Source organism: Arvicola amphibius, chromosome 1, assembly GCF_903992535.2.
Source record: "Arvicola amphibius chromosome 1, mArvAmp1.2, whole genome shotgun sequence".
Taxonomy (NCBI): domain Eukaryota; kingdom Metazoa; phylum Chordata; class Mammalia; order Rodentia; family Cricetidae; genus Arvicola; species Arvicola amphibius.
Window position 1 is genome coordinate 179458336 of NC_052047.1, and position 21839 is coordinate 179480174.

At 37.8% G+C, this 21839-nt stretch overlaps 1 protein-coding gene across 4 annotated transcripts; it reads left to right on the top strand.

The window, feature by feature from the left end:
- Window positions 1–351: 351 nt before the first annotated feature.
- Window positions 352–18871, top strand: LOC119808972 (cytochrome P450 2C19-like). 4 transcript variants are annotated; one of them, XM_038321576.2, is made up of 9 exons: window positions 363–1193; window positions 6136–6298; window positions 6504–6653; window positions 7613–7773; window positions 8800–8976; window positions 12926–13067; window positions 15305–15492; window positions 17143–17284; window positions 18372–18871. In XM_038321576.2, exons 1-9 carry the CDS (start codon window positions 1026–1028, stop codon window positions 18551–18553), a joined length of 1473 nt encoding a protein of 490 aa, XP_038177504.1. In that variant the 5' UTR covers window positions 363–1025; the 3' UTR covers window positions 18554–18871. The 4 variants fall into 4 exon arrangements, 3 of the variants coding, with proteins under 3 accessions (XP_038177524.1, XP_038177515.1, XP_038177504.1); XR_005284603.1 differs by lacking the exon at window positions 18372–18871 and having other exon boundaries at window positions 353–1193; window positions 15305–16358; window positions 17143–17216; XM_038321596.1 differs by lacking the exons at window positions 17143–17284; window positions 18372–18871 and having other exon boundaries at window positions 352–1193; window positions 12981–13067; window positions 15305–15442.
- Window positions 18872–21839: the final 2968 nt, after the last annotated feature.

Genomic DNA, 21839 nt, shown 5'->3' on the forward strand with positions numbered 1-21839 from the left:
AATGAATGAAAATATCTTAGTAACATTTTGAGGTTTGCGATTTCCCAAGATGTCATCAAAAAGTTCTCTGAGATTCAGTCTTTCTTCGTTACGGAGAGCAAGAGTCATTCTTATTTTTTGTTTGTGAGAGTAGCCTACTGTATTATCCTTGAAGTCAAATGGGGTGCTTCTGTTTTATGTGAAACTTCTGACTTTACAACAAGAGCAAACGAAGTGCAACAGTGTAATTCCTATTGTGAGATAATTTTTTTGTTTGATGGAATTATTCTGAGCCGTAAGCAATGGTGAATAGCAGTGGTTATCAGACCTGCTTTTAAATACACTTCGCTTGCAGGAGCTGTGCTAGAATGACAGGCTTCCTGACAGTTCCTTTCCACATTTAAAACAGAAAATGTTATCATCTATATTTCCACCTGAAAGTTTATTTATGGTAAAAATTATGCACATTAGTTTAATTAAAAATGGTGTACTGTCATTCACAATATATGTTTTGTTTGATATTATATGTTTGTGTCTTTGCAACATTAGTATATTATTTGTAAACTTATTTTATTGTGGTATTGGGGAAGAAGATTCAGTGTTTCATATAATATAATATTTCTATGTATTTGCAGGTTATATAAAATACCGAATTTCTGAAATATAGTATGTTCTCTGGGGTTCATTAACTTGAGAATCCCTAATTTTGCACAAATTTTAAACTTTTTTTTATCATGAGATAGCTTCAATTTTTTCTTTTCCAATTGCAGCTACATATAGGAAAAGCTTTTCACCCAAATTCTTGGAACCCAGCCCATGACAATTAAGCCACAATCTACAGTATCTGCTTTGGTATAAATGACAGCAATAGAGTCAATATTTTCTTTAATCACTATGTTGGAACAAGGTCCACTTGGAGGAGAGATAAAGTCTTGTCCCTGGTTGGTCTGTTTTGTATCAGAGACTCATGGGTGGAATTGCAGGCTTTATTATATAAGCTTTGTATTGTAAGCACACATTCATGTCAGTAAGCAGAGAAAGCAGTGATGACTCTAGGTGGGCTTCTGGGGCTTGTTCTCTCATGTCTGTTTCTTCTTTCACTATGGAGGCAGAGCTCTGAGAGAAGAAAGCTTCCTCCTGGCCCCACTCCTCTCCCAATCATCGGAAATATTCTTCAGGTAGACCTTAAGGACATCAGCAAATCACTGAAGAATGTAAGTACATGCTTGGCTTTCTGAGTAGCATTTCAAGGGAAGGAAATATCCCATTGTTTAAGTGAAGTATATGACTGTGCATGTTCTATGTGACACATAATTGTAAATTTGTCACCTAAGCTTGATGTCCCAGCTACGTTTTCATCACATCATTGTCAGAATCATAGAATGAGGAAACATGATATGGCTAGTTAAACCTGAGAGGTTGTAGAATAAAAATCACAGTGTGTCAAAAGTTGTAAATATTTTTTCCTCCTTAAAACTTCTGGCTGCTGGCTGAAAGTAAAACAAAGGAAGTAATCAGACAGATTTCCTTCACATATCTTAGCCGTGCATTGTATGTAGAACCGGAAAACAAATAGAATCTCTGTGAAGAATTCAACCTTTGTTCAGTGTCCAGAAAATTATGGGTCTGAACAACATAAGAAATGTTAGGAGCAAATAGTCAGTTAGGGCTCAATAGTTGCTATTAGATTTCTTCAAAGTCTGCAAACACCCTTTTTTTCTGAAGACAAAATGTGGCATGATGTCAGAACTTGTTTCTGGAAAATGCTGCACCTTCTAGAGAGTTTTTCTTTGTAATGCTTGTAGATAGCAATGAAACCTGGGTGATGAAGACATCTTAACATCCCTTGAAAGTACAGAATATTCTAGCTAATGCTGGAGGTCTTGATTTAGGACCTTTATGAAGAGAGTGTGTAGGTTATGCTGAAGCAGTCACCTGGGCATTAAATTCATGGTGTGCATCAGCAGATGAGGAATTCATTACTCAAGTATGAAGCACAAAGTAGACAAGTGTTTGAATTTGCGATTTCTACAGTTTGATATTTTGGACACTGGATGATAAATTGTGATATTTCTGTTCTTTTTATTGTAATAGAGGATAAATGTAAATGCTAAATATGTAGATTTAATAATAATTAATGGGTGGGCAATTGAAGAAAATTCATAAATGGAAATTATTACTAGTTTTCTAATATTTACCAGCTGCAATTTCCCCTCCCATCCATCCTCCTGCTCCTCCCACGTTCACAAACACTTTCCTATCCGCTCTTCTGAAAGAGTGAGGGCTCACATGGGGAGTCAACAAGGCCTGGTATATTCAGTTAAGACAGGACCAACCTCACCCCCCAACACCAGCATCAAAGGTGAGCAAGGCATCCCACCATGGGGAATGTGCTCCAAAAAACCAGCTCATGCACCAGAAATAGATCCTGATTCCACCGCCAGGGACCCCTCAAACAGACCAGAAAACACAACGGTCTCCCACATGCAGAGAGCCTTGTTGAGCCTCATGCAGGCTCCACAGCTGTCAGTCTAGAGTTTGTGAGTTCCCTTGAGCTTGGTTCAGGTCTTTGTAGATTTCCTCATCTTGATCCTGACCCCCATTGTTCATGTAATCCCTCTTCCCTCTCTTCATCTGGACTTTAGGAGCTCGGCCTGGTGCTTGGCTGTGGATCACTGCATCTGCTTCCATCCAGTTATTGAATGAAGGCTCTATTATGACAGTTAGGGTATTCACCATGCTGATTGCAGGGGAAAGACAGTTCAGGTACCCTCTCTACTGTGGCTAGGAGTCTTAGCTGGGGTCATCCTTGTGGGTTCCTGGGAGTTTCCCTAGCATCAGGTTTCTCCCTAACCTCATAATGGTTCTCTATATCAAGATATCTCTTTCATTGTTACACCCCTCTGTCCCTTCCAGTCCAACCATCCCATTCCCTCCTGTTCTCATGCCCCATCTCCTCCCCTCTACTGCTCCACCCATACTTCAAATTTACCCAGGAGATCTCATCTATAATAAACCCATTTCTACTAATCTATATGATGCACATGGCTTGTGGCTTTTACCTTTCCTTCTGTACGCCCTGCTTCCTCTGTGTCTGGCTAGCAACTCTCTCTTTCTTCTTTCCAGAGCTTTCTGTCCAGAGGTCCTGCCTATACCTCTCACCTAGCTATTGGCCATTTAGTTTTTCATTAAATCAATCACAGTGACATAGCTTTTAGTGTAATAAAATATCTCAAACATTGCGTCTTCAGTTTCTGTGAGCCCATGTAAATCCTGCTTAGTTGATTCTGTGGGCTGTGTTTCCCTCTGATTTCTACAGTCTTTCTTCCCCATCTTCAATCTCTGAGGGGAGGAACCTCATGGAGACTTCCAGCTTAGACTCTCTCTGAATAGTGTCTGGTTGTGGGTTTCTACAGCCACTCTCATCTGCTGCCAGAGGAAGCATCTACGATGATGCCCATAGAAGGACCAAATCTATGAATAAAGCAGAAGATCATAGAAAACATTTCTTTCTTTTTATTTTGCAAGTGGTGTTTGGACTATCCAGTCTCCAGTTCTTGGCCATTTGGGCAGTGTAGAGATGATATGTTTCTTCCAAGGCAAAAGACTGGATCAGACCAGATGAGAAACAGATAAAAGCAGGTTTATTTGGTATTGTTCTTGGGTGTATTCACTGGTCCAAAGAATGGGGCAAAGAAGTTGCATGCCTGGCCTAAAGTGGGAGCTTTTCATAGACCTCAGGTGAGGGATGATGGCATGTCAGTTAGGAGCTGGGGCTGCACCCAAAGTATGGTTAAGAGTTAAGTCCCTGGGTGGGGACTTGGCTAGGCTGGCCATATCAGAAATGTGGATTGCACTGGCTACCAGATATGAGGACCTGGAATTTTAGTGCCATTTCTTTGTTTAGACTTTTCTCAGTCTAGTGGAAGTAGGGCAGTGGGATTTCCCAGCTTGTGCAGAGGTGAGCAGGCAAACCAACTGAACGTTTTTAACCTCTTTGGGTGTATGGGTACTGGTTCAGATCTGGCTGTTTCTTGCTGGCATGGGAAAACTTTGGAGGGTGAGAGCTGTGAGTCTCAAGGTACCTCAAGGAAAGGTATGGATGTATGAGCATTTGGTTAACTACCACCTCAGAGACCTCGGTAATGTGCTCCTGGAAGAAACGAAGAAGGCAAAGGGCTAGAAGAAAAAAACAGAGAAATGAGGATGACTGGTCCCATAATAGGGGTGACCCAGGCAAAAAGGGAGCATTGCCACCAGAGTAATGGAGAGGAAGTGGGTTGGTTATGTCCTCTGAGGCCTTCCACCCATATCTTGAGTGATTTGACCTGGGTCTCCGTCAGGCCAGATTTCTTGATGTATTAGTAGCATTCTTCCCCCAGGAACATGCAGGTGCCTCTTTTGTCTGCTGTGAGGAGGGCCAGTGCTCTGCCATTTTGCAATATGACCTGAGCCACTGAGATGATTTTGCACTGGAGAGAGGTCAAGGATAGCACCGAGTCTTTGATGGTCTTCTGAACTTGTTCAGATAACTTTGAAGTTATAGTCACTGAGTGAGCTATATCACCTAGGCCTAATCCAGATGCCATTAGGGTAGAGGACAATGAGATGCCCATCATCGCTGGGAGAAAGACAACAGAGAATGAGATATTCCCATCAACTGGTACAATAAGATGGTGACCTACACAGTCTGGAAAATAATAATAATAATAACAACTTGGAACAAATGGCTTAGAGAGTGTCTCTCCTACTTAAGGTCTGTTCAAGCTAAGAAAAACTGATTAAAGCTATATTTCTAATCACCCGGGTTTTGCTAGTGTTGTTAAGCTGTAGCTATCTCGGTAAACTAAGTCACACAGGGAACTGTTGTGTTCTATAGTGGTCCAATATGTAAGAATCAAAAAAGTCCCAATCTCTTGTTGACATTGTTTTAAATTTTATCTTGATACTAAACGTGTGTCAAGTTAAAATTGTTATTTATATTAATGTTAAAGATGATAAGTCTTGAGAAGTTCAAGAATTTACTCAAGTAATATTGTTTCCCTTCTCAGATTTTTGATGGAGTTAAAGATTAGATAATTGTAGCTACCTTCCTCATGATTTAACCAAGCTTAATTTCAATGCAATATTTAGACTCCTTGAAATAGAATGCTTAGTAAACTTTCATTATGCGTTCCTTGCTTAATATTGTTTATTGCTTATAATTTTATGTTTGGTATGTCTTCCAATTGTATATAGTTGTATTGGGTTTGGATCGATCTTGTTTAGACAAAAGGGGGAGATGATGGGGAAACTATCAACCAATCACATCTGTAACAGGCATGGTCGGTCGGCAATTGGAAATAACCAAACTAGCCTTATATAAAATATTCAGCTTTAATAAAAGGAGAAAATGGGAGAAACTTACAGAGCCAGAGTTCCAGCGAAGAGCAGGGAACCAAGAGGCCAAAACAAACAAAACATGCATCTTTTAAAGGCATTTTGTGCCCCAGAGGGGTCACGCCCCTCAGACCAGAGATTGGTCAGCTTCCCCAACACACATCTAATTAGGGTGTGGCTACCTGGGGCCCAAGTAGAAATATTGGTAGATCCAGGTGAGCCGCTCTCTTTCTCTGCACAGTGCTCGCTGGACCTATTGGGTTTCGGACCTCCCACTCTTGTAGCATGAGTTTTCCCTTTTCAACTATTAAAATAATATAACTGTTGTTCTTGAGCCGGTCTGGTTATTTATTGTGCCGACCTAATTCATCAGCAGAGCTCAATTGTGTTCCAGAATAGGCTTGTCCTGGTGTAGCTGAGACTCTTGGCATGGGACCCTCCCCTTCAACCCTCCTCCAAGGTCCCCATGCTCCCAATTTACTCAGGTGATCTTGTCTTTTTCCACCTCCCATATAGATTAGATCTACGTATGTCTCTCTCAGGGTCCTCATTGTAGTCTAGGTTCTTTGGGATTGTGATTTGTGGGCTTGTTTTCTTGACTTAATGTTTAAAAACCACTTATGAGTGAGTACATGTGATAATTGTCTTTCTGTGTCTGGATTACCTCACTCAAAATGATGTCGTTATTTTTTCTGCTGTGTAGTACTCCATTGTGTAAATGTACCACACTTTCCTTATCCATTCTTGCTCTATTTTTAATTGCATTTTTATTTTCAGCTTTCAAAAGTCTATGGTCCTGTGTTCACTCTGTACTTGGGCAGAAAGCCTGCTGTGGTGCTGTATGGGTACGAAGCTGTGAAAGAAGCCTTCATTGATCATGGGGAGGAGTTTTCTGGAAGAGGAAGCATTCCAGTGTTTGATAAGATTAATAAAGGTCTTGGTAAGTGCCCATGTGCCTACATGGCCACATGTCTACATTGTCCATGCCCCTATGTGTCCATGTTTAGATGTTGGGCTGGGCTCATAGGGAATTTGAGGGTCTTGAAAACTTGTTCAGATCCAGCTGGGCTTTCTGTGTGGCAGTCACCCACCAGACCTCCTTCCTTACTTGGGATCTCCCTAATCACTTCTGCTCTTTCTTTTAGGCATTGTTTTCAGTAATGGGAAGAATTGGAAAGCGATGAGGCGCTTCTCACTCATGGCTCTAAGGAACTTTGGAATGGGGAAGAGGAGCATCGAGGACCGTGTTCAAGAGGAAGCTCGCTGTCTTGTGGAGGAATTGAGGAAAACCAATGGTGAAGGGTTACCCATCATAGGCTTCTGTCTTGTTGTTATGTCCTTGAGAAGTTTTGAGGGTGGCCAGAGCTTTCATTCTGTGTTCTGGCTCTGTCTTCATCTGGAAAGTATGATTTGTAGTAGAAAAAAAGTAGGACAGCTTTTAAATCTGGGATTTTTGTTTTATGGAAGGATGCTGTGTGTTTAATCTAGATCTTTTCCAACTGTTTTGTTTTCAAAAACCAAAATGACCATATGAATTTAGATTTTGAACTTATTTTCTGATGTTTTAAGGAACAATAATTTCCCTCAACATAAATATTAAGTTACTAGAAAACATATGTGAATATGGTGACAATCTGCATTATATTTGTATAGAACCAAAAGGTATAATTGTCTTTAATTGGACTATTTTTTACAACTGAAATATCTCAGGTCCATGCAAAAATTTTTGGTGGATGTTACTGTGTAACACATTTCTTTACTTGACTACATCTTAATAAAGATTTATCAGTTCATTCTCTTCTAAAAGCATAGCATAATTTATAGAAAACAGAATAAATTACATCCCACCCCTTCCCAGATCCCCCTGCCTTCCATTCCCATGAATATTGTATCATGTTGTTCAGAGGCTTTACAAACACACTTGGGCCTAACCAGAAGTCTTGCATTACTGAATATTTAAAAAGTCCCTTTCCCCCTTCCAAAACAGCAGACCTCTGCAGTGACAGGTCAGTCAATAAAGGGATGAGATGAAAAGTGAGTTTACTCAATTTCATGAATTGGATAAATTTCCAGATCAGTGAAATAATATTAAGTATAAAAATGATGTGCAGATGCAATGCATATTTTTATGTCTACCAGGCCATCTGTTGGTAAAACTTGCTCAAATTTTCTAAGTTCTTTTATCTGTTAAGGCATACAGTGTTTTACACACATATATTTCAGTGACATTTTACAATTGTTCCCATCTCTTCAGGCTCACCCTGTGACCCCACCTTCATCCTGGGCTGTGCTCCCTGCAATGTCATCTGCTCCATTGTTTTCCAGAATCGTTTTGATTATAAAGACAAGGATTTTCTTACCTTAATGAACAACTTAAATAAAAATGTAGAGATTCTGAGTACTCCTTGGATTCAGGTGAGCTTATTTCTTTCTTTGAAAACAAAACAAAACAAAACAAAAACCAATAATCCCCACTTAGAGATATGTGCTCCCTGAAATTGCAAAAATTCTTTAGAAAAATGAAGGCTTAATTGTGGGCTGTTCGACTCTGTTCATTGACTTTCTATTAAACCTCAAATCACTTTCTCCATAAACCATTAGTTCAACGCTAAGAAGACACTGATATAACTCATTGGACAATCTGTTTCATCTTGAAAATTTGTTAGCAGCAAGGCTTATGCTCCTTTCAATGCTTTAGAGATTTTTTTCATCAAAACACTTATGAGAAATATTATAATTTGCAATGAGAATATTTTCCTCCAGTAGGGACAGTGTATGGCATCATTGAAATTGCCAGGACTCCTGGAGTATGGCAGTGTTTATTAAATAGTAAGCAGTTGACATCCTAAGTACCAATACATCTGTCACAGGAGTGACAAAATGTTTGAGTGGTGTCGTGATCCCATCAAATTTTTCCCAGTGCTGAGCTGAGTTAGCTAATAGGTCTAAATGATTCTGAAGAAATCATCCATCTGGTCTGCACAGGTTCACAGTTGCACTTCAAGAATTCTTAAGACTCTCACTGCTAAAATTCTTATTCTGTGTCTGAGAGTAACTGATGGAAATTAAGGAGCAAAGATGATGCTTCCAATCGGGATATCCCAAGCCTCTTCATTTCTGTTACAGTCTAGAAAACGTAAATCACATCAATTCATGCCATTTTGTATAAAGGTTTAGTGAAGGGGTTGTGTAGAAAAAGAATGAGCTGATGTCTCTCATTGTGTGAGAGTTTATGCAGTGGTTATCACATGTGAGCTAGTTCATTGTGCTCTTCTATTGGCATCTCTATAAGCAATGACAATTTCTATATACAACATAAAAATCACTCATCAAGAGGGATAACCTATTTTATTCTTATATTTCTTTTTTCAGGCCAAGGTCCACTATAATGTACACATAGATACATCCTATGTTTTAAACTTGTATCATTTTCTTTCGTAGATTTGCAATAATTTTCCTGCTATAATTGATTATCTACCAGGAAGACACAGAGAGTTACTTGAAAATTTCACTTTTTTAAAACATTATTTTTTGGCAAAAATGATAAAGCACCAAGAATCACTGGACATTAACAATCCTCGGGACTTTATTGATTGCTTTCTGATCAAAATGGAGCAGGTAAAATGATAAAAAAAACTTCAATTCAGTTGTTTAATTGCCTGAGCATTGTTCCAAGGGTAGTCTCCGCTTCACAGAGATATTTGAATGGTTCAGACCAGTAATATTTGACAAACACTTTGTTAGCATATTATGTACATGAATTTGCAGTAAGTATACCAGTGTAAAGTTAAATAATTTGAATTTATTGACCCAATTTTTTAGATAAAAATGATCTAGCTAAATAATCATACAATGCTATATGTCTAAGGAATGTAAACCTTTCCAAACTGTTGGCGGGAGGCTGATTGTTCCCGGCTATCCAGATCAAGAAATAATCACTCAGAAACTATATTATTTGCAATTTTGTTTGACCAATAGCTTAAGAGTATTCCTGGATTATTCTTATATCTTAAATTAACCCATTTCTATTAATCTGTGTATTGTCACAAGGCTGTGGCTTACTGACAAAGTTCTGGTGTATCTGTCCTAGGTGGCAGCTACATGGCTTCTTACTGACTCTGCCTTTTTTCCTTCCAGCATTCAGTTTAGTTTTCCTGCCTAGCTCTATCTGCTAAGCCATTGGCTGAAATAGATTTATTCATTAACTAATAGAAGTAACAAACACATATACAGAAGGACTTCCCATACCATCCCCCCTTTTCTGTTTAAATAAAAAGGAAGATTTGAACTTTAACATAGTAAAAGTATATATAACAAGACAGGTATCAAGCAAGAATTACAGTTACAACATTTATATCTACTTTATCTTTTACCATAACTAAGGAAAAGTATAATTAAAACTATCTATTCTTCAACTCCATCAATGACTCCAGAAGGATGCAATATTCCTAAGTTAATATGAAGTGCATTGTAAGCAACTTTCAAAACTCTAGAATTGACAGAGACATCTTGCTGTCTGGATAGTCACCTAAAGTTCTTCTGTATCACTGGATTATCCAGTCTTCAGCCTACAGGTCCATAGTATCTGGCAGACTTTTCCATGAAGCAGGAAACTTCAAAGACAGTTCTGCCTATGTTGGAAGTTTGTCAGTCACTTTCTTCTGTGCCCTACAGAATGTCTGGCTGACTCTTTCTTGAAGCAGAAACTCTGAAGGACTGTATCACCTTCTTTAGGCAGCTTCAACAGTCATTTTTCTGTGGGTCCTACAAGTCCAGTCAAACAGTTCAGGCAAGAGCAGTTTCTTGCCCAAATGGTTAACAAACTCTGTAAGGAGCCTTTTTGATGCCCATCATCCTCTTGAAGTAGACTGATGCTGCCAGGATCAGATGTGTCTCATTGTCATGAAAAAAATCCTAAGTTCTTAAAACATTTTAAATGCCATTTTCCGAAGGTCTCTGAAAGATTTGGAGAATACCTTTCTAACTGGAATATATTTCTATACATCTAGAAAACCTAACTAACATGACTACACACGTGAATATATATATACTTGAATATATATATACTTGAATATATAGATAACTATATATTAACCTATTTCTTAATTATACATTACATTTTTAAATGTGCTGCACAAACACAATAGCCTAATCAAGAGCAGAAATATATATAAAACAAAATTGACCTTAAATTTGATTCAATAGACTAAGATACATACCAATGCAAAGTATTCATCTCTATAGCATATCCCCCTTTAAATGTAAACAAACATTTATAAACAATCATTTAAGGAATTTGGCATAGTTCTCTCCAAACTGTTTTCTGCTTTTTGCTGGGGTGAGATTATTTTTGGGGGTCTTCATGGTGACCTTTCAGCTGGTCTTGGTCCATCAAACCACATTAGTCTGGAAGAAGTCCATAGGTTCTCATCTTCTGTGGAAACAAAAGCAGAAACTCTTTTCCAAAGCAAAAAATCCTTAGACCCAAATTCTGAAGTCAAGATACCTTTAAAATATATATGTTGGTTTAGTTTAGCAGCCCATAAGATAAAATGCCTCTCTGTATTTAGCTCATACATAGTCAAAAAATTTAAGGAAAACACAATAATATACATAATCCATACTCCCTGTGCATATCCCATCTTTATGTGGCTAATTTTTCTTTACCCCTTTTCTTTACAGACAGAGTGCTATCTGTGCTCTATCTTTTTAAAGACTTTGTTTTTTTACATTACATTTTTAATGAATCTGTTTTTATTGTGTATCTGTAGTCATTTTATAACCAGAAGTCTCCTCCTCCCCCATATTTTGAAGGCTAAGTGTTCATGGCTAGGGCCAACATAACCCTGCCATTTGCTCTGCCCAGTCCAACATGGCAGAAGCATGTTCACTGCTTCTGACAGCCATGTACATTGCCTTATTTTTAGGCACACAGCCATTCAATTTTGTCATTAAGCAAGTTGTAGCAATCTGCTCACAGACCCCATTTAAATGCTCCATAGCTGGACCTTCTGAAAAAGTCAGAACCATTTGTGCTGGCGAAACAGGAAGCCTTCTTAAAGGAGTTTTTGCAGTGTTTGCTGTTACTGCAGTCAAAAGGTTTCTCTTAAAAGAATTATGCTTCTGCTTGCTTCTAGCAAAGAGAGCCTATCCAAGAAAATGCTGCTACCAAAAAGCTGTACTTAACTCTGTTCTTTTGTGTGTAAAATTTCTTTTTAAGGTTTTTCAGGTTTTATGTGAATATAGTGGACCATGTTGGTGTGCCAATTTTTTTTGTCTGAGGCTGCTTGTTTGTTCCCGGCTGCCCAGACCATGAAATAATCACTCAGAAACTATATTATTTGTGATACTGTTTGGCCAATAGCTTAAGCTTCTTTCTGGCTAAATCATATCTTAAATTAATCCATTTTTATTAATTGTGTATTGCCACATGGCTGTGGTTTACCAGCAAGATTCCAGTGCATCTGTTCCCAGTGGTGGCTACATGGCTTCTCACTGACTCTTCCTTCTTTTCCCCAGCATTCATTTTAGTTTTCCCTCCTAGCTCTATTCTGCTAATTCACTGGCTGAAACAGATTTATTCATTAACCAATAAAAGCAACACATATACAGAAGGACTTCCCACACCACAAAACTATTAGAAAAAAATGTCAACATGAAATAAAGATGAGTATTGTCTTTGCAGACAATGCATGGAGACTCAGAAAAGGAGCTCAATCTAGTCAGACTGTCTATAGTGTCTGCAGATTGAACTAAATCTTAAAATATTAGCAATGGACAGGTGAGGGAATTTTACACAAAATATAAAGTGTAGGATGTGGTTGAGAAGGGAATGATTAGTGCCAAGGATGAAAGTTAAATGAAAATTTAAGTTAGCTGAGTGTAACTTCAAGTGGATTGACATGGACATGGAATTAAAGACTGATATCTATCAGGCACCTATATGAATGAATGCTCCTTCTGTCATGGCTCCATTAGTTGTAAAGCTACTTATTTCCAATGAATACTATTGGCACTCATCATAAACATAAGGTGTTTGTTTGCTTTGTGAGCTCTCCATTTTATTTCACTGAACTCTACCCTTATTCTTGCTGTGTCCTGGATTTACTATCCTTATGTAAGCAGTAAACCTCCCTCATGAAAGTCAGGGATCATCCATCTTTCTTTGTCACGTTTACAATTGAGGCTTTCATCTTTGTGATTATCCCTAATATAACATACTATTTGTCTTTTCTCCTCCCTTTTTATGTGTGCTTTGAGTAAAACATTAAAAAGAAAATGAGGCATCAATTCTTTTGTTTCTGTCTCTTTGAAAAGATGATGCACTATATGGTTCATATGGCTAAGGAGTCTCATGAAAATAATTTTTCCAGACAAGACACTGGGTATAGGAGGTAAATATGGGTCAGGGGGTTTACGTGTCTTTTGAACACATGTTAGTTTCTCCTCCTACTGCATTCTCCATGCTCTGTCAGGTTAAGCTCAGCATATGTAAGGCATTTTTTATTCCATCTAGTAAGCACATTGACAAATTATTTGATGGCTAACACTGTAAAATCATTCCTAGGAAAAGAGCAACCCAAAGACAGAGTTTACCTGTGAAAACTTGATCTTCTCAGCAGGTGACCTGTTTGCTGCTGGGACGGAGACAACAAGTACAACACTGAGGTACTCCCTGCTGCTCCTGCTCAAGCACCCGGAAGTCACAGGTAAGGACACAGGTGGGAAGCAAGGAATTCAGAATCCTGGAGTCCTGGGCATTGTTTGTCTCAGGGAAGACTCAGAATTTAACTGTGTGTGCCACTACAATCTGCTACATTTTTTTTTTTTTTTTTTGGTTTTTCGAGACAGGGTTTCTCTGCAGCTTTAGAGCCTGTCCTGGAGCTAGCTCTTGTAGACCAGGCTGGTCTCGAACTCACAGAGATCCGCCTGCCTCTGCCTCCCGAGTGCTGGGATTAAAGGCGTGCGCCACCACCGCCCAGCTACAATCTGCTACATTTATCAGGAGGACTGAAGCGAGGTTTCTCAGCTCAGCAGAGCTCATGCTTCATAGAAGTGAAGATGCAAGGCAGGAGAGAAGATCAGTAAAGTATTTTTCCAGAGCCTAGATTTTATGGGAAGTGATTATGTCCATATAAATTCTTTTTAAAATGCAAATTACTTTAAACTGGAAAAATCCATATTGAATAGAAGATATATTCTTGAGGATGTTTTTCCTTATTATGACAATTCCTTTGTTGGAATAGAAACTCTCCTTACAGAAGAATAAATATCAATTCTAGAATTTAATGAGACATCATCCTGGAAACTATTCTAAAGCTTAGGTCCATTAAAATTATTTTCCCATTTAGGCAGAATTTCTAAAGTTATTTAATTTATCATTCTACAAATAAGTTTCCATAAAATACTATTTAAGATATGGCAGACTATTGGGGTAGTATCTAATAATTTTATCTTAAATTAAAAATATTCTATGTATATGAATGTTTTGCCTGCATTTATGTGTGTGTACCATGTGCAGGTTTGGTGCCCACAGATATCAGAAAAGGGCATCAAATACCTAGAATTGAAATTTATACATGGTTATTATTCACTGTATGAATGCTGGTAGTTGAATACAAGTCCTCCAGATATAAAAAGTAATGGGCTATAGTAATCTAGAGACCACATGGGGAAGAATGAGATTGTTGGGATGGCTGCTTAGCATCACACCTAGAAAATATCCAGTTCAGAATGAACCAGTGGAGATGAAGGTGTGAGGAGAGAACCAAGAACAAAAGGGAAATAAGTGGCTGATATCCTAAGACTTCTCCCTAACTGGATATGTATTAGCAAGACTTTGAAACATCTACTTGAATATTTCAAAATAATCCCCCAAATGAAAAAAAATATAAGTAGATAAAGAGAAACAGATTTAAGTTCAGGATAGCATCAACAATGGATATAGTCATTTCTTTCTTACTAGGGCACAAATTTTATGTAGTTACAAAGATTTCACCAATGGATATCACAAAGTTCCCCTATGAACTGAGAAAGATGTTTATATTTAATAAATCTAGAGAATATGAAACTATTTTCCCACATGAATAAGAGTTTATTTATCCAGTGATGGATAAGAAATAATAGTCACTACATATTTGTTAGAGGACATTGCTTGTTCATCCCAGCCACCCAGAACCAAAATAATCACATAGAAATAGTATTAATTAAATCACTGCTTGGAACATTATCTCTAGCTTCTTATTGGCTAACTTACATCTTAATTTAACCTATTTCTATTAATCTGTGTATCACCACTTGACAGTGGCTTACCAGGTAAAATTCCCAGCGTCTGTTTCTAGCAGATCAATGGCATCTTTCTGACTCTGCCTTCTTCCAGAATTCAGTTCTGTCTTTCCTGACTATCTAAATTCTGCCCTATCAACAGGCCAAGGCAGTTTCTTTATTCATTAATGATAATCACAGCACACCGAGGGGACTCCCACATCACAAATAGATAGAAACATAAATTTCAGGAGCAATTTGTTAGCACATGGCCATATTTGGGAAGTAAGAAGATATTATATACTTTTGGAAACTACATACAAACATGCACACAATGCTATTATAATTTATTCTATAATTTATTCTTAAACGTACTTTATTGTTTTGGTACTAATAATATTTGATCAATAGTTTTCTTCTAAGAGTTGATTTTCATCACTTGCTGTTCTGTTTATTATTTGAAATAGTGTTGATTTTAAGTATGCTAATTATTATATAAGGTCTATGTATTGTGCCTTCTAAAATATATAATAGTAGTATTTTTATCATAGCAACCATCACTACATTAGCATATGTTATGCTTTCATATTGTTGCCAGGCATATTCATCTTGCTACAGGCAACCCTGACTTGTGTTCAATTTGCCACCTTCTTACCTGTTATTTTTAACTGTGTTGAACTAGCCAAAGTCCAGAAAGAGATTGACCATGTGATTGGTAGACACAGAAGCCCCAGCATGCAGGACAGGAGTCACATGCCCTACACTGATGCTGTGTTGCATGAGATTCAGAGATATATTGATCTCCTTCCTACCAGTCTGCCCCATGCAGTAACCTGTGACATTAAGTTCAGAAACTATCTCATCCCCAAGGTAAGTCATCCCCAAGGTAAGTTTCCTTTGACTACATTATACCTTAATGGTCTCTCTCTTAAATGAGTGAGTGAAATTAAATCATAAACCCATGATATTGGAGCTTGAAATTTCAGATTATTAGTGTTGAAGAGGAAGTTATGAAACCCTTCAGGGAGATTAAGCCAACCGAGCCACAAGTTGTATATTCACAAGCAATCTGTACTAGAATTCTAGAATTCTTTTTTTTTTAAAGATTTATTTATTTATTATGTATACAACATTCTGCCTCCATGCCAGAAGAGGGCGCCAGATCTAATTACAGATGGTTGTGAGCCACCATGCGGTTGCTGGGAATTGAACTCAGGACCTTTGGAAGAGCAGGCGGTGCTCTTAACCACTGAGCCATCTCTCCAGCCCCTGTACTAGAATTCTTAAGAATTTATAGCATGATTGGTCCCAATTTGCTGCCCCCACCAGGTAAGAGAAATACAAACACTTTAAATCTTGGAGCTGGATGAACTTTTTGCTATTTTCATTAAGAGCCAATAAAATTATGAAGCAAGTCTTAATTTGTAGAGCCTTCCAAATTTACTCTCCATTTAAAGTTGCTCTTGACTGTTTACACTTTGAAATAAAACTTAAAGTTCAGATTGTCAGTCTTTGAAAAGACTCTCCTAGGGTTTTATTAGGATGCTAAGAAGTATATAGGCACATTTAGAAAATTTATATATTGATCCATTAAATCTTTCAGTTTATGTAATTAGGTACTAAGTTTTGGGGTTAGTTTGTATGTCATTGTTCTCTAGTAGTTTGTTTCCAGGTATAACTTTGGAAGAAAAAAATGGACAAAGAATATTCTCTAGGACTCATATATTATAAGGCAGGTGGGCATGTGTTAACTATGTTGATAGTGGATATGCCTGCTTCTTCTGTCTTAAGATAATATTCAGATCTCTACATTAGAAGTTCTACTCTTTTTGCAATCAATAAAATTTATGGCATGGCCATTGACATCGTATGAATATACTGCTTAGTGAGTCATCTGATTAGTTTCTCAGTTTCAATATTTATCCTCAAATAAACTGATGACCCTGACTAAAATTCTTATAATATTAGGAAATTTATAATTTTGTTATCCCTTCAATTTTTTTCAAGCAGTCCTAAATCTAATCAATATCCCACCCATATCTTAAATTTAAGACTAATAAACTGCATGTCATGGAATAATTGAATAATGTTTTTGGCAATGCTATTCCAGAAGACATTGTTAATTTTATCAGAAATGTACATGCAACATTCCTATGAGCACATACATCTGGTGTTACATGTAAAAATTTAAAATTTCAAGCCACATTCCACACATGCATGATGCAGTAGCAACAGTGATAAAGTAGAGCAGTAGGTGGTGATAGACACCAGTGCTAATCTTGTTGATAAATGTATATTCCAGTACTTAGTCCTTCAAAATCTACTGGAGAACACTCTTTCAAGATCACTGCCATTGGATCCCAACACATTCCTGTTTGTTGCATGATCTGTCTGTCTAGATATGCCTCTGCTCTTGTTTGAACATGATTTCCTCAGCAGCATTGACTATGCCATGTCTGTTGTTACTCTTACCTCAGCAACATTTTTATAACTTGACTTGTCTATGGCTCTTGTCTACAGGGAACCACTGTCATAGCATCACTGTCATCTGTGCTACATGATGACAAAGAATTCCCCAACCCAGAGAGGTTTGATCCTGGTCACTTTTTGGATGAGAATGGCAAGTTTAAGAAAAGTGACTACTTTGTTCCTTTCTCAACAGGTAATCAAATCATTTCCTGGTCTTCTGGATCTTACAGTCCACCCCACTCTATCTCAATGTTCCCTGAGCCTTAGCTGCAGCAGTTGTGCTGTAGATGTATCCACTGGAGCTAGGCACCCAATGATAGATTGTTCTCTGCATTTTGATCAGTTGTGGTTTTCTATAATGGTTTTTCTTTGTTGCAAAGAATTTCTTTGATGAACATGAGAGCTATACTTGTCTGTGGATATAAAGATAAGTAGTATTTAAATACATGGTCAATGGATGAAATATTACACTCAGTACACATCAAAGATTCTTTTCTAAGCAACCTGTCTCTGGTGGCCACAGCCTATCCAGTTATAGCTGTCGACTGCCCATGATGATCATCTGTGATAATGTCAGGTTTTCTGACCAAAGAGTAGCTTATTTTCTATAATTTAGAATGATTGTCAAGATGTCTGCTGGCTTTAGTACTCTTAGTATTTGCTGAGAGATATATAAAGGTTTTCTTTAAAGCTTCTCAGATGAGAAGGAACCTGATTATCTGCTTATTTAAGCTATTTCTTTTTCTATAGGATGGAGATTTCTGTTTGTGCTGTGACACTTTTTCTCCTATAAATGGGAGTCTTTTTTATTATCCTGGCGTTTGGTTCCAAAGCAGTGTTATTCTGTCTCTTCTGCTGTATTCTCCATATACTCTGGAGTACACCAGCTCTACTTTTGTGCTCCACTAAATCCCAGAGTTCACCATGGTCACTCACCTCTATGTGTAGTTAAATGAGCGTTTCTTTGTTTTAATCCTGTGAATGGGAAGTCTAGTATTCTTTACTGCTTTTCCACCCTCTAAAGCTTTGTATCCAAGTATTTTAATACTTTGTTTTCTAATATTAGACATGGAGAAAATTATGTTCATCTTTTCTCCATTTATCTAACAACTGTCCATCTATCTATCCATCTTTCTATCCATGCATTTATCCATCCACTCTATCAAAGAGGGACACAAATTCTCTTTCATTATAATTGCAAACACAGTGCATGTCTCAACAAAACACAAGTAGTTAATTATATTCTGTTTTATTTTATTTTATTTTATTTTTATTTTCAGGAAAACGAATTTGTGTGGGAGAAGGCCTGGCCCGAATGGAGTTATTTTTATTCTTGACCACCATTTTACAGAACTTTAATCTGAAATCTCCAGTTGACCTGAAAGACCTTGATACGAATCCAGTCAACAATGGATTTGTTTCTGTGCCACCCGAGTTCCAGATCTGCTTCATTCCCATCTGAATGTATTTTCCCCTGAAGCCCTTTCCTCCTGGGCACAGTTGACCACTTCTGTCAGTCATAGCTCTCTGACCTCCCACCTCCCACTGCCTCAGCTCCTTAAGGTCCAGGGAATGTACATTTACTTGGGGCAATTTTCAGGGTTGTGGACAAACACATTAACAATTTCCTATGCTGTGTAATGATTTATTGAATTCAAAAATGCTAATTATTATCTAGTGCTGAATTAGTAAATATCACTACTGTAAAACTGAGAAACGTGACAGTTGAACATCACCTAGCCCTGTGTATTTTAAATAAAAGCATTATAATTCTGGTCTATTTTTAAAGTTTCCTTTCTGTTTTCTTTTCGATATGTTATCATGTAGTCCAGGCTGTCTCTAAACTGATGGAGGAGAGTCATCTGTCTATGTGTTACTTTCATTGGTTAATAAAGAAACTGCCTTGGCCCCTTTAATAGGACAGAAAATTAGGTAGGTGGAGTAGACAGAATAGAATTCTGGGAGAGAGAAGGCAGATGCTTCAGGCAGTCGCCATAGTCAGTCACCATGCTTCTCCTCTCCAAGACAGACGCAGGTTAAGATCTCTCCTGGTAAGCGACCACCTCGTGGTGCTACACAGATTACTAATTATGGGTTAAAGCAAGATGTGAGAATCAACCAATAAGAGGCTGAAACTAATGGGCCAGGCAGTGTTTAAAAGAATACAGTTTCCATGTAATTATTTCGGGTTAAAGCTAACTGGGTGGCGGGACGCAGCTCTGCCGCTACTTTCTACACTAAACTCAGTGTACAGTTGAACATAACTTAAAATCTTCCTGTCCCACCACCTGAGTTCTGGGATTCCATGCATACACCTGCAGAACCTGACCCATTGTTAGTTTTGTGTTCATATGGCAAGTAGTCATAAATTAATGTCCCAAGATGCTTTGTTTCTTCGCCATATGCAAAGAAAGTAGGAGTGAGTGGTAGAAAGGCTCTTTAGCTAAACCTCATTAATAATGACCTCAAGTTTGGATCTGAATGAGAGAAAAGTGATGCTGTAAAAGGAAGTATGAGAGGATTAATGTAGGCAGACTTCCGTGTTATGTGTTATGATTTCTATTCCTGAGTTGGTGTTCCTGTGAGCATAAACACTTGTCATTCTAGATTATGATTCTTACCTAGAACCAAATATGAATCCATGCTTTCACACCAGAAATTCTGCTCTCTATGTATTATTCTTCTCTCCCAAACAAGACCACAGTTCTTGAAAAGTCTAGTCAATTTATTTTCTAGATTTCCACACATTGCTTTACACCCTTAAGTATGATGACAACTTGATGCTATGATTGTGAAGTCATTGGCCTTATTGGACCACTGAAATATACAGAAATGTATACCTCATTCTCATTAAATTCTTGCCAACATTTTCCTTTCAATCTGACATCAGTCACTGACCTTTTAATGTTTACCTCTCAGAAGAAGCTATTTGCCATTCTCTTTGTTACAGCTGCAAACTGATGTGGGAGTCCCCTCTGTGTGCTGTGATTAATGAATAAAGAAACTGCCTTGGCCTGTTGGTAGGGTAGAACTTAGATAGGTAGGGAAGATGAAGCTGAATGCTGGGAGGAAGAAGGCAGAGTCAGAGAGATGCCATGGATCTCCCACCAGAGATAGACTTTCTGGAACTTTGCTGGTAGGCCATGACCTGGTGGTGATACACAGGTTAATAGAAATGGGTTAAATTAAAATGTAAGAGTTAGCCAAAAAGAAGTTAGAGCTAATGTGCCAAGCAGTAATTTAATTAATACAGTTTCTGTGTGGTTATTTTGGTTGTGGGTAGCCAGGACGAACAAGCAGTCTCCTTGCAGCAGCAAACACAGTGCCTATCTCAGTTAAACACAAAGATTTATGCAACATGAGGGCTTGCTTGTTGGGGTTTCTGTCCTGCCCAGTTCCCACAGCCGGCAAGTCCCAGAGAAAAATCACACAGAGGCCCATTAGCTCAGGCTTTGTATTAGCTCTTATAACTTATATTAACCCATTATACTTATCTATATTATGATCCTTGAATATAGTTCTTCGTGTTGTGATGAACCCTGACCACCAAATTCTTCTTGTTGCTATTTCATAGTTATAACTTTGCCACTGTTATGAATCATAATGTAAATATTTGATGTGTACGATATTTGATATGTGACCCCTTTGAAAGGGTCATTCAATTCCAAATGAATTGAGACCTATAGGTTGAGAACTAGTTGGTTAAAATAAAACTCACTTCCTTGACATTTTACTTCTTGTGGCCTTGAACATTTTTGACTTATTCTGTACCATTAAAATGTCTTATTTGGTATAACATAGAATCTACTATTAACTTTTTTTTCCTTATGAAGATTTTTTTGGATTATACAATGCTTGCCAGTATAATTTGTAAAATTTACTTACATCAAGATATTTAGCACAATTATGTATCTCTTCTTTTATCAGTACAGTGCCCTTTTCAACATATAAATTATCATATTTACAGGTTAACAAGTTGATGTGAGATTCCCCTCTGTATGTTGTGAATATGTTTTATTACCATTGATTAATAAAGAAACTACTTTGTTATGTGGCAGGAGAGTAGTACTAGGCAGGGAAACTAAAATGTACATAGGCTTGGAAGAAAGAGGAAAATGAGTATAGATAGTTATAAAAAGAAATAGTTAAAAAAAATAAAACATCCCATTCCCTCTAGTTCTCTTCCTCCTTCCCCTTCTTCCTTCATTTTCCCCTTCTGCCTTCCCTTTTTACTCCCACCCCCACACTTCCAACTTTCTCAGGAGATCTTGTCTATTTCCCCTTCCCAGGGGGAATCTATGTATGTTTCTCTTAGGGTTCTCCTTGTTACTTAGCTTCTCTGGGGTCATGGATTGTAGACTCCTTATCCTTTGCTTTACAGCTAGTATTCACCTATGAGTGTATACATACCATACTCCTTCTGGGTCTGGGCTACCTTACTCAGGATGGTTTCTTCTAGTTCCATCCATTTGCATACAAATTTCAAGATTTCATTTTTTTTACCTCTGAGTATTACTCCATTGTGTAAATAGATGACATTTTCTTTTCACTCTTTCATTGAGGAGCACCTATGTTGTCTCCAGGTTCTTGCTGTTACAAATAATGATGCTATAAATATAGTTGAATAAATATCCTTGTAGTATTGTTGAGCATCATAGGACCAAACTAGGGCCTCTGAATGTGGGTGACAGTTATATGGCTGGGGTAGACAGTGGAGCCACTAGCAGTGAGACCAGGATTTATCCCTA